This window comes from Populus alba, chromosome 19 (assembly GCF_005239225.2).
Source record: "Populus alba chromosome 19, ASM523922v2, whole genome shotgun sequence".
In the NCBI taxonomy this organism is placed as follows: Eukaryota; Viridiplantae; Streptophyta; class Magnoliopsida; order Malpighiales; family Salicaceae; genus Populus; species Populus alba.
The window spans coordinates 12,828,234-12,852,672 of NC_133302.1; the positions used below are offsets into that span (position 1 = coordinate 12,828,234).

The window sequence follows — 24,439 nt, forward strand, 5'->3', positions numbered from 1 at the left end:
ATATTTCAAATCAGGTAAGAATGCATGCATATCATCTAACCTTGCACATAGTTTTTGAATTGTTACAGGAAAAATCCTTAATGAGGTCCAGCAAAGATGTTGGAAAAAGAAAAGAAGCATTGTGGTGATGATAATAAAGAATCGGTTTTGATCATGGAATAAAAGGGAAGATGGGATGAACCCTACCATTAGAAAAATCCCAAAGAAATGAAGAGAATCAACCTTGGCAATCGGGAAGCCTCGAGTTTTCAACTCTTGTAGTCAGGAAACACCGAGTTGTCAAAACCTATGATCGGGAATTAACAGGAAGCACCAAGTTTTCCAGCCCTTCTTCTGTCATCCCCTCAGGACTTCGCCAGGTAAGTCCTATTTTTCACACTTGTCATATCACATCTCCATTTGGGTTGGTCACCCATGACAATGAGACCACGCTTTTCATATTCTTTCCACACGGGTAGGTCACCCATGACAATGAGACCGCCTTTCATCATATTTTTTCCATCTGGGTAGGTCACCCATTACAATAAGACCACACTTCATATTTTTTCCATTTTTGGGTAGGTCACCCATTACAATGAGACCGCACTTCACATTCTTTCTATTTGGGTAGGTCGCCCATCACAACGAGACCACTTCATCATATTTTTTCCATCTGGGTAGGTCACCCATTACAATGAGACCACACTTCATACTTTTTCCTCCTGGGTAGGTCACCCATAAGAATGAGACCACTCTTCCTCCTTTCCACTTGGGTAGGTCACCCATTATAATGAGACCACTTTTTACACATTCTTTTGTTCCAGTTGAATGAGGTCGCCAGATGGGATCTCATATAGCTTTGGTTAAAGGGAATCGCTAGATGGGATTTCAGGTTGACTGAGCTACACACAGGATTTTGGTTCTGGTTGAAGGGGATCGACGAAAGGATCTCAGTTCAGCCCAACCACACACACTCCTTGGTTATGGTTAAAGGGGATCGACGAAGGGATCTCAGTTTAACCTAATTGGAAAGGATTTTGGTTCTGGTTAGAGGGGAGTGCAAAAAGGAATCTCAGTCTAACCCAACCCTACACATTCCTTGGTTATGGTTAAAGGGGATTGGCGAAGGGATCTTAGTTTAACCTAATTGAAAAGGATTTTGGTTATGGTTGAAGGGGATCGACGAAGGGATCTCAGTTCAGTCTAACCACACTTTCCTTGGTTATGGTTAAAGGGGATCGGCAAAGGGATCTCAGTTTAACCTAATTGAAAAGGATTTTGGTTCTGGTTGAAGGGGATCAGCGAAGGGATCTCAGTTCAATCTAACCACACAGACCTTGGTTATGGTTAAAGGGGATCGGCGAAGGGATCTCAGTTTAACCTAATTGAAAAGGATTTTGGTTCTGGTTAGAGGGGATTGCCGAAAGGAATCTCAGTCTAGCCCAACCCTACACATTCCTTGGTTATGGTTAAAGGGGATCGACGAAGGGATCTCAGTTTAACCTAATTGGAAAGGATTTTGGTTCTGGTTGAAGGGGATCGACGAAAGGATCTCAGTTCAGCCCAACCTACACATTCCTTGGTTACGGTTAAAGGGGATCGGCGAAGGGATCTCAGTTTAACCTAATTGGAAAGGATTTTTTGGTTCTGGTTGAAGGGGATCGAATAAGGGATCTCAGTTCAGCTCAACTACACACTCCTTGGTTATGGTTAAAGGGGATCGACGAAGGGATCTCAGTTTAACCTAATTGGAAAGGATTTTGGTTCTGGTTAGAGGGGAGTGCAAAAAGGAATCTCAGTCTAACCCAACCCTACACATTCCTTGGTTATGGTTAAAGGGGATCGACGAAGGGATCTCAGTTTAACCTAATTGAAAAGGATTTTGGTTCTGGTTGAAGGGGATCGGCGAAGGGATCTCAGTTCAGTCTAACCTACACATTCCTTGGTTATGGTTAAAGGGGATCGACGAAGGGATCTCAGTTTAACCTAATTGGAAAGGATTTTGGTTCTGGTTGAAGGGGATCAGCGAAGGGATCTTAGTTCAGCCCAACCACACACACCTTGGTTATGGTTAAAGGGGATCGACGAAGGGATCTCAGTTTAACCTAATTGAAAAGGATTTTGGTTCTGGTTGAAGGGGATCGGCGAAGGGATCCCAGTTCAGCCCAACCACACACACCTTGGTTATGGTTAAAGGGGATCGACGAAGGGATCTCAGTTTAACCTAATTGAAAAGGATTTTTTGGTTCTGGTTGAAGGGGATCGAATAAGGGATCTCAGTTCAGCTCAACTACACACTCCTTGGTTATGGTTAAAGGGGATCGACGAAGGGATCTCAGTTTAACCTAATTGGAAAGGATTTTGGTTCTGGTTAGAGGGGAGTGCCAAAAGGAATCTCAGTCTAACCCAACCCTACACATTCCTTGGTTATGGTTAAAGGGGATCAACGAAGGGATCTCAGTTTAACCTAATTGAAAAGGATTTTGGTTCTGGTTGAAGGGGATCGGCGAAGGGATCTCAGTTCAGTCTAACCTACACATTCCTTGGTTATGGTTAAAGGGGATCGACGAAGGGATTTCAGTTTAACCTAATTGGAAAGGATTTTGGTTCTGGTTGAAGGGGATCAGCGAAGGGATCTTAGTTCAGCCCAACCACACACACCTTGGTTATGGTTAAAGGGGATCGACGAAGGGATCTCAGTTTAACCTAATTGAAAAGGATTTTGGTTCTGGTTGAAGGGGATCGGCGAAGGGATCCCAGTTCAGCCCAACCACACACACCTTGGTTATGGTTAAAGGGGATCGACGAAGGGATCTCAGTTTAACCTAATTGAAAAGGATTTTGGTTCTGGTTGAAGGGGATCGACGAAGGGATCTCAGTTCAGCCCAACCACACAGACCTTGGTTATGGTTAAAGGGGATCGGCGAAGGGATCTCAGTTTAACCTAATTGAAAAGGATTTTGGTTCTGGTTGAAGGGGATCGATGAAGGGATCTCAGTACAGCCCAACAACACACCTTGGTTATGGTTAAAGGGGATCAACGAAGGGATCTCAGTTTAACCTAATTGAAAAGGATTTTGGTTCTGGTTGAAGGGGATCGGCGAAGGGATCTCAGTTCAGTCTAACTACACAAGACCTTGGTTATGGTTAAAGGGGATCGGCGAAGGGATCTCAGTTTAGTCTAATCACGCAGAATCACTAGATGGGATTTCAGGTTCACCGAGCCACACACCGATTTTTGTTCTTGTTAGTTTGCCAGATGGGATCTCAGGTAAACCCCATCAAAAGGGAAGGTCGCCCGTGAAAATAGACCAGTGTGAGTGTGTGGGCAGGTCGCCCCTGAAAATAGACCAGAGTGAGTATGTGTGGGCAGGTCGCCCCTGAAAACAGACCAGTGTGAGAGTGTGGGTCGGTCGCCCCTGAAAATAGACTAGAGTGAGTATGTGTGGGCAGGTCGCCCCTGAAAACAGACCAGTGTGAGAGTGTGGGTCGGTCGCCCCTGAAAATAGACCAGAGTGAGTATGTGTGGGTCGGTCGCCCTTGAAAATAGACCAGAGTGAGTATGTGTGGGTCGGTCGCCCTTGAAAATAGACCAGAGTGAGTATGTGTGGGCGGTCGCCCCTGAAAATAGACCAGAGTGAGTATGTGTGGGCAGGTCGCCCCTGAAAATAGACCAGTGTGAGTGTGTGGGCAAGTCGCCCAAGGTAATGAAATCATTTTCCTTTTATTTTCTTTACAAAGCTTACTATGCAAAATTTTGAGGAGTTTTGCTTCGTAAGCATTGTAAAGAGGGGGCATCTGTTGCTACCCAATTTTTGACCCATGTTTTTGACATATTTTCAAAAAATCCAAAAAAATAGAGAAAAAATCAAATTTTACAAAAAAAGAAAAAAAAAGAAAGTTAAGGGACCAATTTTGAGGCTCAAACAATATTTTTACCAGAATTTTGAATATTGAAGGGAGAGGCAACCTAAGGATTTTTTATTTTTATTATTTTTTTCTCTTCACCCGAAACCAGCCGCTCCCCCTAGCCCGCTCCCTTTTATCCCTCTCTTTCGGCTGAAAATTAGGGACTCAGTCCCCCACCCATGGTCTTCTTTTCCTTGTTTCCAGCCGACATGGAGGCCCCTCCTTATGAGGAGAGCCCCTATTTCTTCTCATCCCCAGCGATTTGAAGAGGGAGGGGGGATTGGTGAATTTTTTGGGGACCCGAGGGCAGTGGGCAGAGACCCACGGATGTCCCCCACCTTTTGATTTTTTTCTTCTTCCTTAAACCTGCCAAACAGCCGCCGCCTCTAGCCCCGAAGGAGCTGATTTTTTTTTTTTCTCTTCCGGCCAGCCAAGAGCTTGGCGCCAGGAAACCAAACAGCCCCTCCCCCCAAACAGCCACTCATTTGTTTTTCTCTTCTTCAATCTCTCCCCAGCCGATCACCAAGACAACAGCCTCTCATCAAATTTTTTCCCTTTTTCTCACCGAACCTCACTGCCCGGATGATCCCCTGCCTCTGATTTTGTTTTTCTTCTTCCCCCCGGAGGATCTGCCCTCCAGCGGTCTACCTTCTTCCTCCAGCAGCGGCAGCTTCTGCTCACAGCCGACGGACCCAGCTCCTCTCCACCGACCAGGGAACGGGCAGGGCTGTTCCCATCGCCTCAGACCCACGGTTTCCTTCTCCGGCCAGCAGCAGCGGCTCCTTCCCCATCAACGGTGTCAGTTTTCCCCTTCGATCTCTTCCACAACAACCGGCCGGCAGCAGATCTCATCGCCTCCCATAGCAGCCCAGACACGGCGCCCACAGAAGCCAACCGACGATCAGCCACTCTCCTCCTCCACGACTGATCTGCCATCGGAGAAGAAGAAGAAACAAGAACAGACCGGACAAGAAGAAGCAAAATCCGAAGCAGATTTGAAGGAGAAGAGAAGCGGATCTAAAAAATTTAATTAAAATCAACTGCCATTTGCGTTTCTTGGATTTGCAGGTGGTGAGTTTTCTCAAGGGCAGCAGGAGATTGAAGAGGGGAAGAAGGCGATCCAGAACCCCCTGCTGTTGGATTTTTTTTGGCGGCGCGTGAGATCCACGCGCCGCCACTGTTGCTGCTCCCAGAAATCAAGCTGAACACTGTTCCGGCGGCAGAAGGCTATCCCTGTAATTTCAGTCGGTTTTGGGGTTAATTTTTGTAATAGTAATTGTTTAATGTAATATTTGTGTAATTTTAAGTTTTTTTTATATAGTTTGTATTTTATGTAAATGTGGATGTAAGAAAAGAAAAGAAAAGAAAAGAAAAGAAAAGAGGAAGTGATAAATAATAATAATAAAAAAAAGAATGTTTGTGTGTGTTTGTATTTTTTTTATGCATGTTATTGAATAATAAAAAAAAAAGGAATTTAAATGTTTTTTTTTGTTTTGGGCGGGCTGGAACATCAGCCCAGCCCATGCGGCTGGGCTGAGTCTAGCCTTGTTGCGTTTTGGGCCGGAACATCAGCCCAGCCCATGCGGCTCGGCTGAGTCCAGCCCTGTTACCAGAGGGCCGGAACACCAGCCTAGCCCATGCGGCTGGGCTGAGTCCAGCCCCTTTTCACTCTGGGCCGGAACATCAGCCCAGCCCATGCGGCTGGGCTGAGTCCAGTCCTGTTGCATTTTGGGTTGGAACATCAGCCCAGCCCATGCGGCTGGGCTGAGTCCAGCCTTGTGGCTGGACCAATACAGGCCCAGCCCACGAAGCTTGAAAGTGAATGTGGTGTGTATTTTTGTTTATGAATTTTTTTTTATGATAAAATTGCAAGAATAAAGAAGAATTTAATATTCTGATTTAATCACGGATAAAGAATCATGAACTTACATGTAAGTTGTATTTTCTGAAATTCGATGAAAGAACAGAATTTTTAAAACTTCTTTAACACATCAAGTCCACAAAGCAGCTTACCTCAGGTAGGGTGCGTTAGGGGTGCTAATACCTTCCCTAACCACAATCAGTCCCGTACCCGTGATCTCTGACAAGACCAGTACATCAGGTTTCCTAGTAGCCCTCAATGAATTACTAGGTGGCGACTCCAAATCAGCAAAACAGGACGAATAATCGCCAGCCGATGCCGCGCGCCAGGATTTTTTTTTTGGGGTGCGACAATAATAATAATAATAATAATAATAATAAAAGAAGAAGATGAAGAAATTAATGAGAACTTTGAAAGGAAAGATTAATGTAAGGATTAAACAATGGTAAAAACAAATGTCAAGGTTAGAGGATCCACTAATGGTATTTCAAACAAGTATAGTATAAATTTTTATTATTCAATTGGAAACCACACACAAAGGAGGTTACAATCAGATGATTTCTAATTAATAGCTCATTATAAATTATTAACATGATCATATTAATTATCTTATTTACATAACACCAAACTTTTAAATATTGTCAGGAATTTATGATGTTAACTGATGTTAATAACAAATCAAGTTCCTTTCATAGCCTAGGTGTTGGTAATACCATACGGTTGGGCTATGAGAGTGCCAAACATTTGTTGTACCAAGTGTTATACAACACAAATCTAGATTAACCATTTAACAAGCAATGTATTAAGAATTAGTAAGATAAAAAGATAAGACATGTTAATATTAAACATTAAGGTCCATGTTGAGTTTACACTATACTTATTCTTACACCATTAGTGTAACCTTTTCACCTTGACATAATAAACTTAGCTAAATATAATGAACTTGATCTGAACAACCAAGCCCCCAAATGCATGGAAAATTCCTCCTTTTATAGGCCAAAATTCAGAATTATTGATTTGATGACTAATTGTTGAGTGGGTGGCCAACTTTTGACTTGGTGAAAATCCTTATCTTCTTGTTTGAATAAAACAAAAATGCTACCATCCGAATTGGGTCCACTGAAAAACATGAAAGTTGTAGTAAATTGACTCAGATTTCCAGGAAAAAAAATGGAGGTCATTTGGACTTCTAGAACTCCAGTTATGGGCCAAACACTGAACAGTGTTTGGCTTGTAGGACAGATTTGGACTTCTCCGTTGTTGCTATAATTTGGACTTGAAAACGTCCTTCTTAGATCTTAATGAAAACATGAAAGTTGTAGGCCTATGTCTTACTGAATATGTGTAAAACTTTGAGGTCATTTAGACATCTAGAACTCGAGATATGACCCAATTACCGAATAATGTTCTAGTTTGGACTGCACCAACATCTCTTTTCTAAGTTTCACCCTCTCTTTATATTCACAAATTTCAGTAGTTGAATTCATCAATCAATCCTTTGATTTATGTGATAGGCATGCATTTAAAATGAACATTTACCATATATTAGGACATTTTATAGTATTAGACTTGTTATTATAAAACATGCTTTAGTTAAGGAGTTATTGATACTTTAAGTGCAAAATGATAATATAAAACCTTGATAAATATGCACTTTTAAGTACTAATCAATTAACATGTCTTATCCTTTTATCTTACTAATTCTTAATACCTTGCTTGTTCAATGGTAAATCTAGATTTGTGTTATATAACACTTGATACAACAAATGCTTGGCACTCTCATAGCCCAACCGTATGGTATAACCTACACCTGTGTTATGAAAAGAACTTGATTTGTTGTTAACATAAGTTAGCATCATGAATTCCTGACAATATTTAAAAGTTTGGTGTTATTTAAATAAAATAATTAATATGATCATGTTAACAATTTATAATGAGCTATTAATGACAAATCATCTGATTGAAACCTCCTTTGTGTGTGGTTTCCAGTTGACTAATAAGAGTTTATACTATACTTGTTTGAAATACCATTAGTGGATCCTTTAACCTTGACATTTGTTTTTATTATTGTTTAATCCTTACATTAATCTTCCATCTCAAAGTTCTCATCAACTTCTTCTTCTTCTTCTTTGTTATTATTATTATTATTGTTGTTGTTGTTGTTTATTGTTGTCTATAATTTATACAATTAACCTCCCTAAGGTTCGACCCCGGTCTTGCTGAATAATTTATTACTTCAACATTCATGCATTTGGAAGAAGACATCAATCTTTTGGTCATGTCAATCTACAAAACAAGAGATAGGTTATTAATTAAAAAAAATTAAAAAAACTAAATTATTTAAAATTAAAAAAAAAAAGTTAAACCCATGTGCTTGGTCTAATAGGAAAAGCTCAGACACTCTTATGTCTACAAAGCCAAGATCACCTTGTTTTTTATTTATATAGAAAAATGAATGAACACTCAAGGTTTATTTTTTAAAATAAAATGCACATCATTTTGTTCATTTAGGTAAGCAATAATTCATCCATGGAACATTTTTCAGCCATCTCAAGTGACTGAAAAATTAGAGCATGAGTTTTAGAATCCCAAAATCTAAATTTGAACTTGGTTTATTACAAAAAAAAAAACCCAAAAACAACCTAAGAACTACCATAAACTCATTTTAAATTCCAAAACACCCTTTAATCAATCTAAAAAAATAAACTAAATAAAAAAAATAGAAGCTTAACCAGCCTCAATCTATTTTTTCTTGTTAAAACAGAAAAACCATATTTATAGAGTTTCTCTCTCTAAGATGAATTTGTTGACACTAATGTCATATTATGATGTATAAGGGATTGTAAAAAATTATAGGGGAAAATAAAAATTATAGAGTTGTCACTTTGTAAGTAAAAGATACTATGAATCTTGAAATAGACATTGGTTCCAAAGATTCAGGTATTGATTTAGTTATATCTAAAAGAAGATCAACGTCCTCTGTTCAACAACTTTTTAAGCAAAAAATTACCTTTGTCATGGGTTCTCTCCTAAATTATTCTATGCATACTATTAATTGTACAAGTTATTTCTAATCGTATTTTTTTGGTTTTTTTTAATATATGTTATGATTTTTTTTTAAAAAAAGGATGTTAAAAACTCCTTAAGAAATTTGATATTAATCCCTAAAAAAAAGATTTCATTATTTTTTGGCTAGGATGGAAGTTTTATACGTTAATCCCTAAAAATAAAAGATTTTACCACTTTAGGAAAATCTCAATGTTAGTCCCTAAAAGTAAAACATTTCATCGGTTTAGAAATTTTGGTGGAAATTTTGACATTGATCCCTAAAAATAGGAGTTTTTGTCAATTTAGAAATCTTTACAAAAATCTTGACATTAATCCCTAAAAAGGAGATTTTATTGATTTATGAAATTTTTTTATGTTAATCCCACACAAGAGATTTTATCGGTTTAGAATTTAAAATAGGTGCTGAACCTATATAGATAGTGAAAATTTTGTTAATCTTGATCTAGTTTTATTGAACAAATTTTGTTATTTTTCCTTATACATCTATAAAATTCATTAAAATAAATTGGAACTTCCGACTAAGGCACAACAACTCATTTATTCCTATATTTCAAATCCAAGACTTGTTACTTTACAAATGCAAGTTATTTGTTCTAGTGAAATATATATATATAACTCAAATACTAAAAAAGATTTTAAATATGAAATTTCATTAAAATATTTGAATTGAATTCAATTTAAAGGGTTTAAACATGTTAGAGTTTTTGTTAATGTTAATGGTTGAAGAAAAAAATACAAAAAGAAAAAGAAAAAAAAGAAGTTACTGGGTCATTTATTGGGCATTGTGGTCCGTTATGAAATTCAAGTAGACTTTCGAGTAAGGTAAACACTATTGTTTTGAAAGATTGTGTGAGATTTTGGTAATGTTTAGTTATTATCCTGTGATAGAAAAGATAGAGACAGTGAAGATAAAAAATGTGTTTGGTTGAAAAGACAAATACATAAAAATAAATATGTTTATGAAACAATTTTGGAGTGAATTTTTATACTTTCAAAACATGATGTGCATAGAAGATATGTCTCCAGAGACAATATTTATTTTTTATTTCAAAAATATATTTGTAAAAAACTCTTAATTCTAAAATTGTCTAACTAAGATATGTAAAAATAAAAATAATTATTATTATAGTTTTTAAACCCAACTCGAGGGTTGATCCGTGGTAAAGCCTGGGTCATAAACTAGGTTGACCCGAGTCAGTTTAAGAATAAAAATAGTTATTATCATAGTTTAAAAACATGATTCGGGGGTCGACCTTGGACAATGCATGGGTTACAAGTGAGGTTGACCATTGACTTGGGTTAAAAGAGGGGTTGCTTGTTGATCCGGCTCAATGTAAAGCCTGAGTTAGGTTTTAGGAAGGTAAACCTGGGTGACCCAAGTTAACATAAAATAAAAATGATTATTATCATAATTTTAAAACTTGATTCAATGGTCAACCTAGGGTAAAGCCCGAGTCACGGATCAAGATGGTCAACCTGGGTTAACCCGGGTCAACACAAGGATTAGCATTTATTATTTTAGTTTTAAAACCCGACTCGAGGGTCCATCGAGGCAAGCCCTAGGTCACGGGTTGGAAGAGTCAACACTAGATGACCTGAGTAAACGTGTGAATAAAAATAATAATTATTATAGTTTTAAAATCTGACTCGAGAGTCAATCTAAGACGAGGTTCAGGTCACAGGTTGGGAGGGTTTACCCGACATACCTAATTTTTTTTTTAAAATAAAAAAAATAATATTTTGAGCATTTTTTTTAAATTAACAAGTTTTTTACTTGTGTTTTATCTTGAGTTGATATGAGTTTTTAATGAGGTTAGGTCCAGTCAAATATTCCTTTATTTTTTTAAATTTTAGACACGTCCAGCCTCGGATGAATCTATTAAGTTATTCTTGATTTTATAACTAGAGTTATTATAATATTTTTAATTTTAACACTCAACTAAAATAAAAATAATACATCTAATTATTATTTTAAATATATAAGTTTTATAACAATGTATATTAATAATAATAAATAAAATATAAATAAATCAAATACAGAAATAATCACTTTCTTTTATATTTTACTATTAAATCTTCGTATTTGTTTTTTTTTTATCTTTATTTTGTTTTTTCTTGAAAAAACACTGTACAAGAGAAGAAAAGACCTTCCCTTCCTGGAGCCGAGGATTTGTGAGGAACGAAAGAGAGAAAACGGCAAATTTGAAAGAGTGCGGCTGACACTTGACGAATCAGTTACATAAGAGCACGGATTATTCTTCTAAAACTCATGAAAACAACAAAGCTAAAATAGAAATGGCGAACAAACAACTCCATACATTATCTTCAAGATCCAGATCTCCAATCCTCCTCTTCACAATCTGTCTTTTCGCTTTTTCTCTTCTCTTCTTACTCTTCTCTCTCTCTACCCGTCACCCATCAGCCTCTCCATACCCTGACACTAACCCCAATCTCTCTCTCAAACCCGAAACCTCCTTTGTCGCTTCCCTCGAGCACTTCCTCAATCACAAATACCCGAGATCCTCCTCCTCCTCTCCGTTTCCTACAGTTAGCGAAGAGGATGTGTCAAGATTCGACGATCAAGTGTTTTCCAAAGAGCGCGATCGATTTTACAGAGAACCCTACTACCCGTTGGATTTGCCAATTAGGGTTTACGTTTACGAGATGCCGTCAAAATTCACCCACGATTTGCTTTGGCTGTTTAGAAATACTTATAGAGACACTGATAATCTCACCTCTAATGGCAGCCCCGTCCATCGATTAATCGAACAGGTATCATTGCATTTTATCATCATCATCATCATCATCATCATAACCACCACCACCACCACCATCATCAGAGTAATTTTCTATTTTTTTGTGGAATTAATTTTAGTATCTGTGATTATAACGTGCGTGCAGCATTCTGTTGATTACTGGCTTTGGGCGGATCTGATTGCGCCCGAATCGGAAAGGTTGTTGAAAAGTGTGGTGAGAGTTGAGAGGCAGGAGGATGCGGATCTGTTCTACGTGCCTTTTTTCACAACTATAAGCTTTTTCTTATTGGAGAAACAGCAATGCAAGGCGCTTTATAGGGTGTGAGTGATGTTGCAATGTTTTATGATATCTACTACTTGTTTTCATTATTCATGTGCATTTGATATTCATGTGTCTCTAGTTTTCATTACGAGAAAAATGTTTGGTTTTCTTGTAATTTCTGAATGCCTTTTATTTCAAACTGGACTCAATTTATATGTTTATGAGCTTAGTAGTTATGTTGTACTGTGTTTCTGCCAACAGATGTTGGCATGCTAGATACATCTAGAGCAATATTGAGTTATTGATACGTTAATGAGCAGCATGATAGTTTGAACTCACTGCTTCTTACTTTTCTTCATGCAAGGGGTGAGCTAGAGAACCTAGGGTTTTAAAATGTATCTCTGGAGGGAAAAAAAAGTCCTTTTTTTGAGTTAACCCTGAAGATTATGTACTTATATTATAAAGGCGTCCTTTAGGAATTGAAAGGTAAATTAAGAGTATTACTTAATCTGTAATATGCAAATTCAATTAGAAATATTCTCTATTTGATAATGAAACCTTTCTGTATTAGGAGCTGTGTTTATCCCGTCATTGGTACCTGACTTGGAATTCATTGACATTATAATGTCATTTGATATGGTATAATGTTTGAGTTGAATATTAAGTTCATTTATAGAAGGCCAAGACACTGAATTGGACTTTTGAAATCATGTTTATGGCTTGAAGTTCCATGAAATGTGCAAATGTGCCTGTTCTTGTTTGGAGATCCCTTTTTGTTGAGAATGAAGCTAATTAGCATTACCTCTGCATTCAAAATTATAACTCTGCTATCTGTGGATATAGGAAGCTCTGAAGTGGGTGACAGATCAGCCTGCATGGAAACGATCGGAAGGAAGGAATCACATATTTCCTATTCATCATCCATGGTCTTTCAAATCTGTTCGTAGATATGTCAAAAATGCAATTTGGTTGTTACCAGATATGGACTCCACGGGGAACTGGTGACTATATGGCTTAACTAAGAAATCTTGTCTGCATTTCAGTATTTGACTGGTTATAATAACTGCTAATGATAATGTAATCTGCAGGTACAAACCAGGACAAGTTTTTCTGGAGAAAGACCTAATTCTTCCTTATGTCCCCAATGTGAATTTGTGTGACACCAAATGCATTTCAGAAAGTGAATCAAAGAGAAGCACCTTGCTTTACTTTCGTGGGAGGCTTAAAAGAAATGCAGTAAGTTTTTTGTTCAACTAGTTAAATTTAAACGGTGGTTAAGGCCAGATGAGTTCCGTAAGGTTGATTTTGAGTCTTTGCTGGTCCAAATTAATGTATCAATGTTTATTGAATCTATTAGCTGCTAGATTAGTTTTTCTAATGTGAGGTGTTCACTCTTTCTTTAATTTCCATATTCGGTAGAAATAGTAAGTAGCAGGGGTGCAGGTTTTTCAGTGTATGGTTCATTTTTTCTGTTGGCTAGTAATAATTTATTTGGTGCTTCTTTTTTCTGAAGTACTCAAATTTTTGTCTTCTTATTTCACACTCCCAACTTCAAATAGGTGGACTTAACAATACTTAGAGCTTATATATAGACATGTAATAGTCCTGGTTTTCCTCATATAAATAAATAAGATCATAGAACTTAAGATTTTCCTATACATGAAGATCTCTCAACTCAAAAACCCATTTTCCTTTTCCTTATTATTTATTTAAAATTTCTTTTAATATAGTTTTTAAAATTCCTAGTGGGAAATAACATTGATGAATTTTTGAACAAAACTTTGGAAACAGAGTGCAGTGCTCTTGGTATGATTTTTTCTCTCCCACAATCTTGATTTTCAACTCTGGAAATAAATGAATTCAGTAAAGTAGGGTTTGCCAGCTTGCTTGACTATATGATGCATAATGTACTGGTTCTTCATGTTATCCTTTGGTTTCTTGAATGAGGTTGTCTATTTTTTATTGATTGGAATTTGATTGTCATCTTTCATATGCTACCCTTGATTGTCATTTTTGTTTGCCCATGTCTATATGTTTAAGGTGTATTTCCTTGGTCAATTGCATTGTTTGTCTAGGGTGGGAAGATACGTGCAAAACTTGTAGCAGAACTAAGTGGTGCCAAGGGTGTGTTTATAGAGGAGGGGACAGCTGGAGAGGGAGGGAAAGCAGCAGCTCAAATTGGCATGCGCAAGTAAATATATTGGTTCCTCTCTTTATCAATCTAGCTTTTGTGTAGTTTTCATTAATCATTGAGTTCTCCTTTGTCACAGGTCCACTTTTTGCTTAAGTCCAGCTGGTGATACACCGTCATCTGCCAGATTATTTGATGCCATTGTCAGTGGGTGCATACCAGTTGTAGTAAGTGATGAATTAGAGTTACCTTTTGAAGGAATACTTGATTACAGAAAGGTATGCTTCATTTTTGGACCTCCTATTATTATTTCCTTCTATTCTATGCATCTTTTGTAAGCTATAAGCTCAGATAAGGCCACTTATTGTGTAGGTACGTTGTCAGTAATTTGGTATAATACTTGAGAATCTATTGCAGTAGTTATTATGTGGAGATTTTTTTCCTGCTATGTCAGTTGAGACATGTCTATTTGGGCATTTAAGTTGATAGGAAATTTCAGTTGAGACATATCTATTTGGGCATTTAAGTTGATGGGAAACTTACGGATACAATCATCTTCTACAACTATAAAATAGGAGCCCTATCAATTACTTACAACCCATGCTGGACATTTTATTTGTTTGGTTTCTTTTGTTTATGAGAGTTATCACCTGGATTGTTGTTCAAACAGATCCCTATGTAGCTAGATTCAGCCTTTGTGGATGAAAGGCAATATTGTGGAAAGTTAATATTGTTGCTTTTTTAAGGGTTCAGGGTTTTTCCTTTCTTTCTTTTTCTTCCCTATCTGTCCATATCCCAAACACTTCTAATTTATCATATTTTGAAAGTCTAGGTACCCTCTGATGTTAAGGGATTTATTTTGACAATGGCGGTGAATAAAATTAATGTAAATGACTTCTTGTCATTTATGAGCCATTTGAAGGCTCTACTCCTTAATATATTTGTGTTGTATGTCATAAAGTGGGAGCCTTAAAGCTATCTATATTTACGTTGTTCAAATTGCTTGGGACATGGCATGCATTATTTGCTTTGGTGGTGAATCGTGGATGTTTTCTGAATAAATGGTGGATATGTTAACCTTAGGTGTAACTTTTGGGTTGTTTTTCTTTTCTTTCTTTTCTTTTAATAAAATAAAAAATGCTGTTTTTTTGTCTTAGTGTTTGCAATTTTGATAGATGAGATTCTTACAAACATATATAAAGCTGATTTGGAAAATGAGAAGTTGTAGCTGATTTGTGTTATGTTTGCTAACTTTAAAATAAACAGCCCACCCAAAAATTATATTGGGTAATTGATGAGGCCTCCAACCCTTGCTATGCAGATAGCTTTATTTGTTTCTTCCAGTGATGCTGTACAACCAGGTTGGCTATTAAAATTCTTGAAGGGCATTAGCCTTGCTCAAATTCGGGGAATGCAAAGAAACCTTGCCAAGGTTTGTGACTCTATTAAAGATTTCTTATATATTTTTTGTTGTTGTTTGATTGTACAAGTGAATGATATCTTGATTTTCATAGTTCTTTTGCCAATTGAAATAACCAAACCTATGAAATACCTTCCCAACCAACCCTTTATTATCCATTGTGCTATTATAGCTTTGGTGGCATGTGCTAAGATGGTTGAGTGAACATGCAATTTTGGACAATTTTAACCCTTAGGTGCCATTTGGACCCTGGAAAATCATTTAGGCCTTGTTTCTATGCCGAAAAGTTGTTTTTTTGGAAAGTGGTTTCTATGGAAAGTGGGTCCTTGAAAAGTGGATTATTTTATGATGTGTGGTAATGTCATTGAAAATAAGTTATTAATATTTTTTTTGTTCAAGTTTATTAAAAGGATGGGTACCAAGTCTGACAAATGCAAAAGTTGGAGGATGAAATTGAAAAAAATTCTAATTTATAAATTACTTCAAATAAAACAAATAGCAATAAAAAAAAATGAGGCCATATCTGATATAAAAAAAGTTGGAGGATGAAGTTGAAAAAAAATTCAATTTCATAAATTATTCCAAATAAACCAAATAACAATAAAAAAAAATGAGGACCAAATCTAATAAATAAAAAAAAAAAAACGAGAAAAACAAATAACAATCAAAAGAATAAATATATAAGTTGATATAAAATTAAATTAAATCAAATTCCTTTGAGAATTACCAAGATAAAGTCATTGAAAGTCGAGCTAACCTGATCAAAGAGTAGCCATATGTTTCTCAATTCTTATTTTGCACAAGTCCTACATATTGCGTTTAATATTTTCGGTGGGAATGTTTGATCCAACTCTTGAGTTGTAACCTGGCTAAGAAAATGCGTGGAGACTAGTGAGGTGAAAATGAAGAAAGCTAGATTTACCTTCATCTATAACGCGTGCCTTGCTCGCGGATTAAACAAATGTTCGGATATCAAGACTAACTCTTCGATGAGAAGAAAATATTGAAAGATGGAGACTTGGCTATAGCATAAGAGAAAGGAGAATGAGGTTGAACTAGATAATGCATGTCAGTCAAAAAGGTTGCCTTCCTCAATCTTATAGAGTGAAGGGTATGGTAAAATGACTGCAAAAGTGATGCTTTAATTTAATTAAAAAAAAGGAGCTAATCTTGGATTCTCCTTTCCTAGCCCAAATTAAACATTGACATCTTTCTAGGCATGACATTCCAATGAACTCTTACTATGGTAGTAGTCTATTTATCATTTTTGGTCTTCCTGTTTTCTTTCATTGTTGGGAGCAGGCTTTCTTGTCCTCCTTTATTCTAAATAGGAATGCCCATGAATTGGCTTCGAGTTTTTGTATTAATTTAATGTCAAAATTCCCCTCACTTTCCAAATGAAATAAAACCAAAGTCAAGACAAATTAGCATGATAATAGGGGAAACCCTATGATATAATCTTTTAGGTATCTGCCTTTCTTTTAAAGGATATTTTTGGAGTTTTGTTGTAAATAATCAGCTTTGGTGGTTCTTTCTTGAGCTAGCGGAGATGACACCACAAGCTTAATGGCTTTTTAAAGGATGAAATTGAAAAATAATAATAAAAAAAATTCAAAACAAAATATATAGCAATAAAAAGGTTGATGATCCAATTTGATATAATCAATAAATAACATGATACTTTATAATTTTTTCGAGGAAATTAGAGAGGAGTGAGAATAAAAAAAGCAGCTAAGGCTTAATTGACGTGCCACCCCATTGGGAAGAACTCGGTGAGATGCTTCAAACGTTGCTCCAGAAGCCAGTGTTTGGTTGACGAGAGGCATTGCATGCGTTGTCCAAAAAGCACGGGTGCCTCCTATATGGTGGTGCGGGCGTGATATGCGCCAACAATTTTTTTCTTAAATAACATTTTATATATATATCAAAATACCAAATTGCCAATTACAATAAAAAAAGGATGCAATAATGAAAAAGCTCCTGAATACTCGTTTAACAAATTTTGCTTTTAATGATAATATATTCATTTCACTTTATTTTTATTTGCAACCCTTGGAAAGTGTATTCTGTCTAAAATAAAAGTTTAAATACTTTTTTGGAAATTAAGCTAAATTTTTTGACCAAAAAATATTTTTCATTGATCAACTTTTCTAATGGTAACAAACATGAGAAAGTTTGGAAAATGATTTTCATAAAACTAACTTGGCCTTAATTATTCCTACTCATTTTTCAAAGATTAAATTGGAGGAGGGAAAGATGATATTTAAGCATTTATTTTCCCTTATACAAGTGGAGGCAACTAAATGCTGATTATTCTTTCTTTAGGCCCGTGTAATCTTTTTTCCCTGTATTCAAGTCATTCATACCTCAGCGAAAACTTTTCTTTGTTTTCTACATTTTTTTTACTCATCTCTTTGTTTATTAGTTCTCTTTGTATTAAGTTTTATTTATTAATCTTTATATTCTGGTAATGTATCTGATGCAACTGTTTCTTATACTTCCATTTCTTTCAGTATTCAAGGCACTTTATTTATTCCAGTCCAGCTCTACCCCTAGGACCTGAAGATTTGGTTTGGAGAATGGTTTGTTACTCTCCCCCACTGAAAAAGTCTTACTGCTTTCATACCTATATATATATATATGAATGTATATTTGTGTGGATTGCTAATAATTATGGCAGGCATGCTTTCAATATTGATTGTTACAAAAATTTATGCTATTCTTCTTTTTTCTGATAGCATTATTTATTTCAGCAACTTGTTGCTTTATATGCTTATTTGACCTGTGCTCTTCTGTTCAGCAGGGTTTTTGGCAAACTATCCACATTTTTGTTAAAACCAGTTTTGTGAAAAGAAAAAAAAAGGAACAGAAAAATCTTGCAGTTTGTGGCTATTCGTACAGCAGTTATTATTTAGCTAACTGTAGCCATTTTTCAAAATGTTGTGTGTGAGTAAGTCCATTTCTGCTCAAATAACAAATGTACTCTTGCATAAAGATCTCCTTTTGTTGCAATCATGACCTTTTTCTATTTTTTCAAAAGACCAAAAGAAACAAAAGAGCATAATTATTGCTTTATTTTGACAAGATGCAGGAGAGATTGACCAAAACACACTCATACATAAATAACACAAAGGAATGACCAAGAACATCAACATAAGCAATTCTGCTGTTGTTTTAGATAGTTGTCCCCTCAAGTTTTTAAAATTACTGTCCATTATTACAAGAGCATAATGCCTGTAAAAATTGTTTGAAAATGATAGTGTCTTTAGTTGAAGTTTGAGGACATGCTTCATTTTCATCTCGTATGCAAACAGATGGCTGGTAAACTGGTGAACATCAGGCTTCACACACGGAGATCACAGCGTGTGGTGAAAGAGTCTAGAAGTGTATGTGCTTGTGATTGTAAACGAGCCAACTTTACAGTCCCGGTTCTTTGATAATGCAAGGGTAAGATCTCTTACTCACATATTTAAAGTGATTCTTGTTTGCACCCATACGAGTATGTTGGCATGTAAGTTTTTCATGGTTATTTTATATTTTAACTATATGGAACGGCAGCGGATAATGAATATCGATTTGTGTTAAAGATCTTTCAGCAAGATCTGTGAATCTTTCAATTTTATCCCTTTTAAATCCAGCTATTGAAGAATTTGTATTGCAGAGGAATCTTTGATTTACTTAGGTAGTGTAAGGAGTATAAGAATCTCTGATTCATTTTTTTTCAAGTCATGGCCTTCACATTATCCATCTTTGTTGATTTTGTGTAAGATTATTTTTGACCATTGAATTTGATTAAACAAAAAAAATTAAAGTGTAAAACTAAAAATCATAAAAAATGAGGAAAATAAATAGAAAAGAGGAAGAGAAAAGAGATAGTGCTTTGAATTTAATACAAGCAACTATTAAATGAAAGTTGTGATGAATTTATAGATACCAAAATCAAACTATTTTTTTAGAATAGTCCGATATGCTGTTTTGAATTTTTAAATCTAAAATGTTTCCATTTGGATTCTGCATTATTGGTTGTCTAGAAGTGGCTTCTGAGCTTAGATTTATGTTTAGAAGGATTAAATGACTATTTAGATGTTTTTTTCTTAAAAATAATTTCTAAGGTTATAAAATCATGATTTCTCAGGTTATCCTTAGTGACTCGGTATAGCTTGAGTATTCAAATTCTGATGAGTAGTGTAGGGCATTGTTCTAAAACTTGGACTGGTTCAGCGGTCGAACCGTTTCTTCTCCTTGTTCCTGCCTTTTTTAATTCAGTTTTTGATTGTTGCTTCTCCCAAAGCTCACTTTTTTGTTTTTGACATGTGTTCTTTTCCATTTATTATCTGCCCATTTTGGCGATTGTTTTTTTTCAATTTCTATGATTGCGATGAATCTTGCCTAAACATCTTAGTGTCAGGTGCCTCCATTTATTCTCTTCTTACTCTTTCTTTTCTTTTGGGTTGCCTTTACTCTGCATTTTTCGAGGCTTGGGCTTAATGCATTCTGTGCTAAAGATTTTTTAGCTTCCTAGGTAAAGTTGCCTGCACCAGTTCTATTTCTCTACTTTCATCATTGTTGCCTTCTCTTTCATTGATGCATCTATACTGGACGATTATTATCTTGGGCACTTGATCCTTTGTTCATTATGTTTTAAGTGGGAAGCGCTTGGTCGTTCATTATTAATTGAGGGTTTTTTTTTTGGGTGATTTGTTTGTTCCTCATTTCTTATTCTATCCATCTCTGTTATTCATGAAGCTTGCTCCAAGCTTTTCAGTTGTCATTGGTCACCTCTGCCGTTGCTATCTGTTTTTGTTTTTAGAGGTTTAGATTGTCTACTCTAGATCTGGAATGGATATCTGCTTTTGTTTGCTTTAAGAGTTTTTTTTTAAGCTTTTCTATGGGAGACTTCTTACCCTTTTTCTTCTTTTTCCCATGTCATTTAATATCTGTTTTTCCTTGATACGTGTTGCTTGATCTGCATTTAATCTTGCAATTCACTCTCTTTTTTCTCGATTTCCTTTTCCCTACATTCTTTTTGTGTGTAGGTCTGCTGCATTGAACACTAGCTACTGTGATTTGTTGGTTTGTGAGTAATTCCTTACCTTTTGTCAATGTATCCTTCTCTTTCATGGATGCATCTTTTATACGTGGTTTTTATCTTGGTTGCTTGGTTCTTTGCCCATCCTTTTTTAGGGGAAAAACACATACTTTTCTCATTGTGAAGAGGTTTTTTTTTTTTTTTTATTGTTCTCTAGGCCTTTTTTTTCCCCTTCATTACTCATTTTTAAGCTTGTTTGTCTTTTTTTAAAGCATGCACCTTACATTTCAGTTGTTGTTAACTTGCTCTGCTTTGTTGCTGTCTTATTGGGATTTGATGTCTTGATGGCATGCTCCAAGTCGCTGCTTTCACCTGCTATGGAGGGTGTTTTTTATTTATTTATTTATTTATTTTTCATTTTCCTCTGTTAACTTTTATCATCGAGGTTTCTTGCTCTTTATTTTATTTTGTCTTTTTTAGTTTCCCTTCTGCTTCATACATTCGTTTGATATACGTTTGGTCCCAAAACTCGTTCTTTTTTCTGGGTTTCATTTTCCCAGCATTTTTTTGGTTGTAGGCATGTTGCATTCTACACGCTATTGCGATTTGTTTGTTTGCTAATTACAATTTGCCTCAATTCAATTTCTTCCCTATTTTCATCTTTTTACTCACCGGGGAGAAAAATCATCTGTTTCATTGCTGGCATAGCTTTTTGTTGATTTGTTTTGTGTTTGTTCTGCCCTTTGCTCCTCATTTTTTATCCTATTTACCTCCATTATTTAGGATTCTTGCTTTTCTCTTTTAAGTTGTTTTTGTTCGCTTTTGTTGTGTCACTGCCCACTCTGATATTTTACATTTAGATTGTCTACTCTGGCCTTGGACTTTTTGTTGCTTCCGCTTTCAGTTTAGCTGCTTTATGTTTTTTCTCTATCAATTGATGTTTGAGGTTTTCCTGGCATTATTTTTATTGTCTTTTTTCCACTTCTCCTTAGTTTTCTAGCTTCATCCCACTCCTGCTTCCTTTTGCATTGAAAATCTCTGTCTATGATTGTTGGGTTTGATATTGTAAGTTTACTTTTTACTTAGCTGTGGCACTGTTGTTGTTATATATTGTTGCTTTTCTATATACACCCTCTTGTACCTGCGATAAAAACCTAGTGCCAGATTGCCTCTTGTATTTCTAGAGTGCCCAATTTGTACTCCCAACTCATTTTTCCCTTTCTTTGACTCGGTTCTTTTTCTTAGCTTGATTTCACCAAGCTCAAGCAAGCTGTGCGGCCAATTCTACAAGAAACAGGTTGCCTCACTCTCTTTGCTTTCCTTCTGATTTTTTTTTCCGTTGACTGCTTTTAAGATTGCCTTATAGGTTGCTTAATGCTTGAACCATGAGATTAAAGATTAATTGATTATCTAACATATTTGGATTGTTTTTTGGGACATCATTAATTATCAAACTAATTAACAAACAAACAATTGCCAACAACCTTCAAGAAGCCGCATTCAACTTTTACACAATGCTCCATAACTAATAGTTTTCATTATCAAGATAATGTTGCATACCTTCTACTTCCCTCTCTTTCCTTCCATTAATGTTCTGTAAAATTTGTACATTTAATTTCTCATAAAAAAATTGTTCATATTTGTTATTATTCTATTTCTAATAATTAAAAAAGGTTTTTATGCATTTCATGTTTAACTCTTACAACATTGTAATCATTTAAACAAAAAGATCCTAGCATTGTTTTGTTTTCTTTGTTCTTTTTTCTTCAAGGAAATTTGATAGATAGATAGATTTTATCAGATTTTGCTTCGTTGCAATATTATTGACAAACTCATTTATTTTTTCTTACTGTCAACACTCGTTCCTTTATCTATAATAGAATGTTGCTTCCTTTAGGCTCAAAGTTGATTGCATTGTGATTAATGGATATCATGTCGCAAACCTTCTTATAATAGGTAAAATAGTTGAAAACTTCTTTGAATCTTCTACTCATCAGTATGTTTATGATAGAGGTTTCAAAGACCCATTCATCTTTGTTATCATCTAATTTTTTATCGCTTTTCAAAATCTCTCAAAAATCCACAAAAAAAAAAGTTCTTGATGCAGTCATGTCTTTTTATAAGCTATTCACATGTTCATTTTGTAATTTTCAACTATTTTTCTCTTATTGACATCTTTTTTAAAAATAAAATAAAAATGTTATTGATGCATTCATGCCTAATTCATAATTCTTGATTACTTTTTTTTTTTTTAATCTAATTGATGTTAACATTGTTCTTCAAAAAATCAAAATACTAAACATGAAAAAATAAAAATAGAAAGCAAAATGAAAAAGCAAGCTAAAGTGCAAAACAAGAAAATGAAGGACAAAAAAAATACAACAAGGATATTCTTAAGATATACTTAGAATAAGGGATAGAAAAAGAGAGGAATATTTCCATGTAGAGTGGCATATATAGAAGAGTTAGGGGGGAGCAAAAAAAACAAAAAGGGGAGAAATCCTAACCACTATGGGAAGTGATAAAGAGAAAGAAAAAAGAAAGAGAAGGAAAAACATAGCCACACATATCATAAAACCTTAGCCACCATTGAAGAGTAGAAAAATATGAAGGGAGGGAGACAGAGATCACATAAAAACCCTAATAACTTCTCTCTCACACAAAAAACCCAAAAACAAAACCAAGAACCCTAGACTTTCCTCATCATATTTTGGCTAACCACCACCATTTTGGCTATCACAACAATAACCCTAACCTCTCTCTCATATCTCCTCATCATCTGACCAATTTCCATGGCCTTATCTCATCCAGAAACACAATAAAAAAGAAGAGAAGCTACTAGAGAGAGAAATGATTGACCAATAAAGCTTTTAAGCCACAACTTTCCCTTGTTAGATGTCAGTGACTTAACACTATTGCCACTGTTAGGAAAAAGATGAGGTGGTATAACCTGTAAAATAGTCTTTGTGCTATCATCCCCTAGCATCAAGTCTAAAGATACATTGTAGTCAAGGTTGTTTAACATCAAGGGTAAAAAAGGTCAAAATTGTTTAGCCATCGACATTCTCCTCTAAACAACAATGATTTACATTGCCATCACCAAAAAAAAAAAGAAGGAAGTGGTGCAACCTTTGGACCCATCCATACGCCACCTGTTTTTTTAGTAACTAGAAAGACATGATGTAAATTAAGCTACCACTGCCAACTTTTACAATATTTTTCCACCATTGGTTTGCCATTGTCATTTATTGTTTTAGCCTTTTTTGGCCCACCTCATCCACTTTGAAAGGTCCATCTCAAATCCTAAACATATTATGAATAATTATTATAGTTTATTGTTCGTTTGGACGTGTGTTGTGATGAAATTCTTGGGTTTGAACAAACTTTGAGATTGATTATGTATACAGACACTTGGATTTATTTGCGTATTTTTTAACATGATATGTTTTATGGACAGGATAGTATCAAGGCTATCCAAAAAAGACAGCATCATGGGAAAAAAAAGCTGAAACTATTCGTCCATTGATCTCTTCTTATGATCGGTAATGACTTACACTGCTACTAGGAAATGGTGTAACCTATGAACCCATCCATATACCATCTCTCTTCTCTATTAACTAGAAAGACATTTCACAAATCAAATTGTCACTGCTAACTTTTACAACATTGTTCAATCACTATTTCGCTACTGCCACCCACTGTTTCAACCTTTTTTGGTTTATTGTTGGTTTGGATGTGTTGTGATGAAATTTTTGGGTTTGAATAAACTTTGAGAATGGTTGTTTATATCCACATGAATTTGTTTGCGTGTTTTCTAACATGATGTGTTTTATGGATAAACATGCATTGTAGATGTATTCAATGTATTTTCAGGTCCTTTTGGTTTTTGCACATCTAGGTCCAATCCTTCAAAGTTTACATCTTGTTTATGTTGATGTTCTTGGTTATTCCTTTGTGTTATTTATGTATGAGTGTGTTTTTTTTACATAAAAGGATAATGTTCATATTATAAATTGTTTATAA

General features: G+C 35.5%; 1 protein-coding gene across 9 annotated transcripts; it reads left to right on the forward strand.

Annotated features, from left to right (window-relative positions):
• The first annotated feature begins 10,950 nt into the window (after nt 1-10,950).
• Nucleotides 10,951-24,208, forward strand: LOC118042930 (probable arabinosyltransferase ARAD1). 9 transcript variants are annotated; one of them, XR_012168872.1, is made up of 13 exons: nt 10,954-11,590; nt 11,720-11,893; nt 12,680-12,837; nt 12,925-13,072; nt 13,912-14,027; nt 14,107-14,245; nt 15,289-15,399; nt 17,901-17,969; nt 18,702-18,834; nt 20,424-20,464; nt 21,662-21,713; nt 22,314-22,372; nt 23,874-24,208. XR_012168872.1 is itself a non-coding variant. In XM_035050697.2 (10 exons), the coding sequence occupies exons 1-9, from the start codon at nt 11,114-11,116 to the stop codon at nt 18,822-18,824; spliced, it is 1,515 nt and encodes a 504-aa protein (XP_034906588.1). In that variant the 5' UTR covers nt 10,954-11,113; the 3' UTR covers nt 18,825-18,834; nt 23,874-24,208. The 9 variants fall into 9 exon arrangements, 1 of the variants encoding a protein (XP_034906588.1); XR_012168870.1 differs by lacking the exon at nt 20,424-20,464 and having other exon boundaries at nt 18,702-19,909; XR_012168871.1 differs by lacking the exon at nt 22,314-22,372 and having other exon boundaries at nt 20,424-20,491.
• Nucleotides 24,209-24,439: the final 231 nt, after the last annotated feature.

Coding starts and splice junctions, on each gene's coding strand:
- LOC118042930 (XM_035050697.2), top strand. CDS start 11,114: ATGGCGAACAAACAACTCCATACATTATCTTCAAGATCCAGATCTCCA. Junction 12,838..12,924: donor ATGGACTCCACGGGGAACTG/GTGACTATATGG, acceptor TGTAATCTGCAG/GTACAAACCAGGACAAGTTT. Junction 17,970..18,701: donor AAGATTTGGTTTGGAGAATG/GTTTGTTACTCT, acceptor GTATGCAAACAG/ATGGCTGGTAAACTGGTGAA.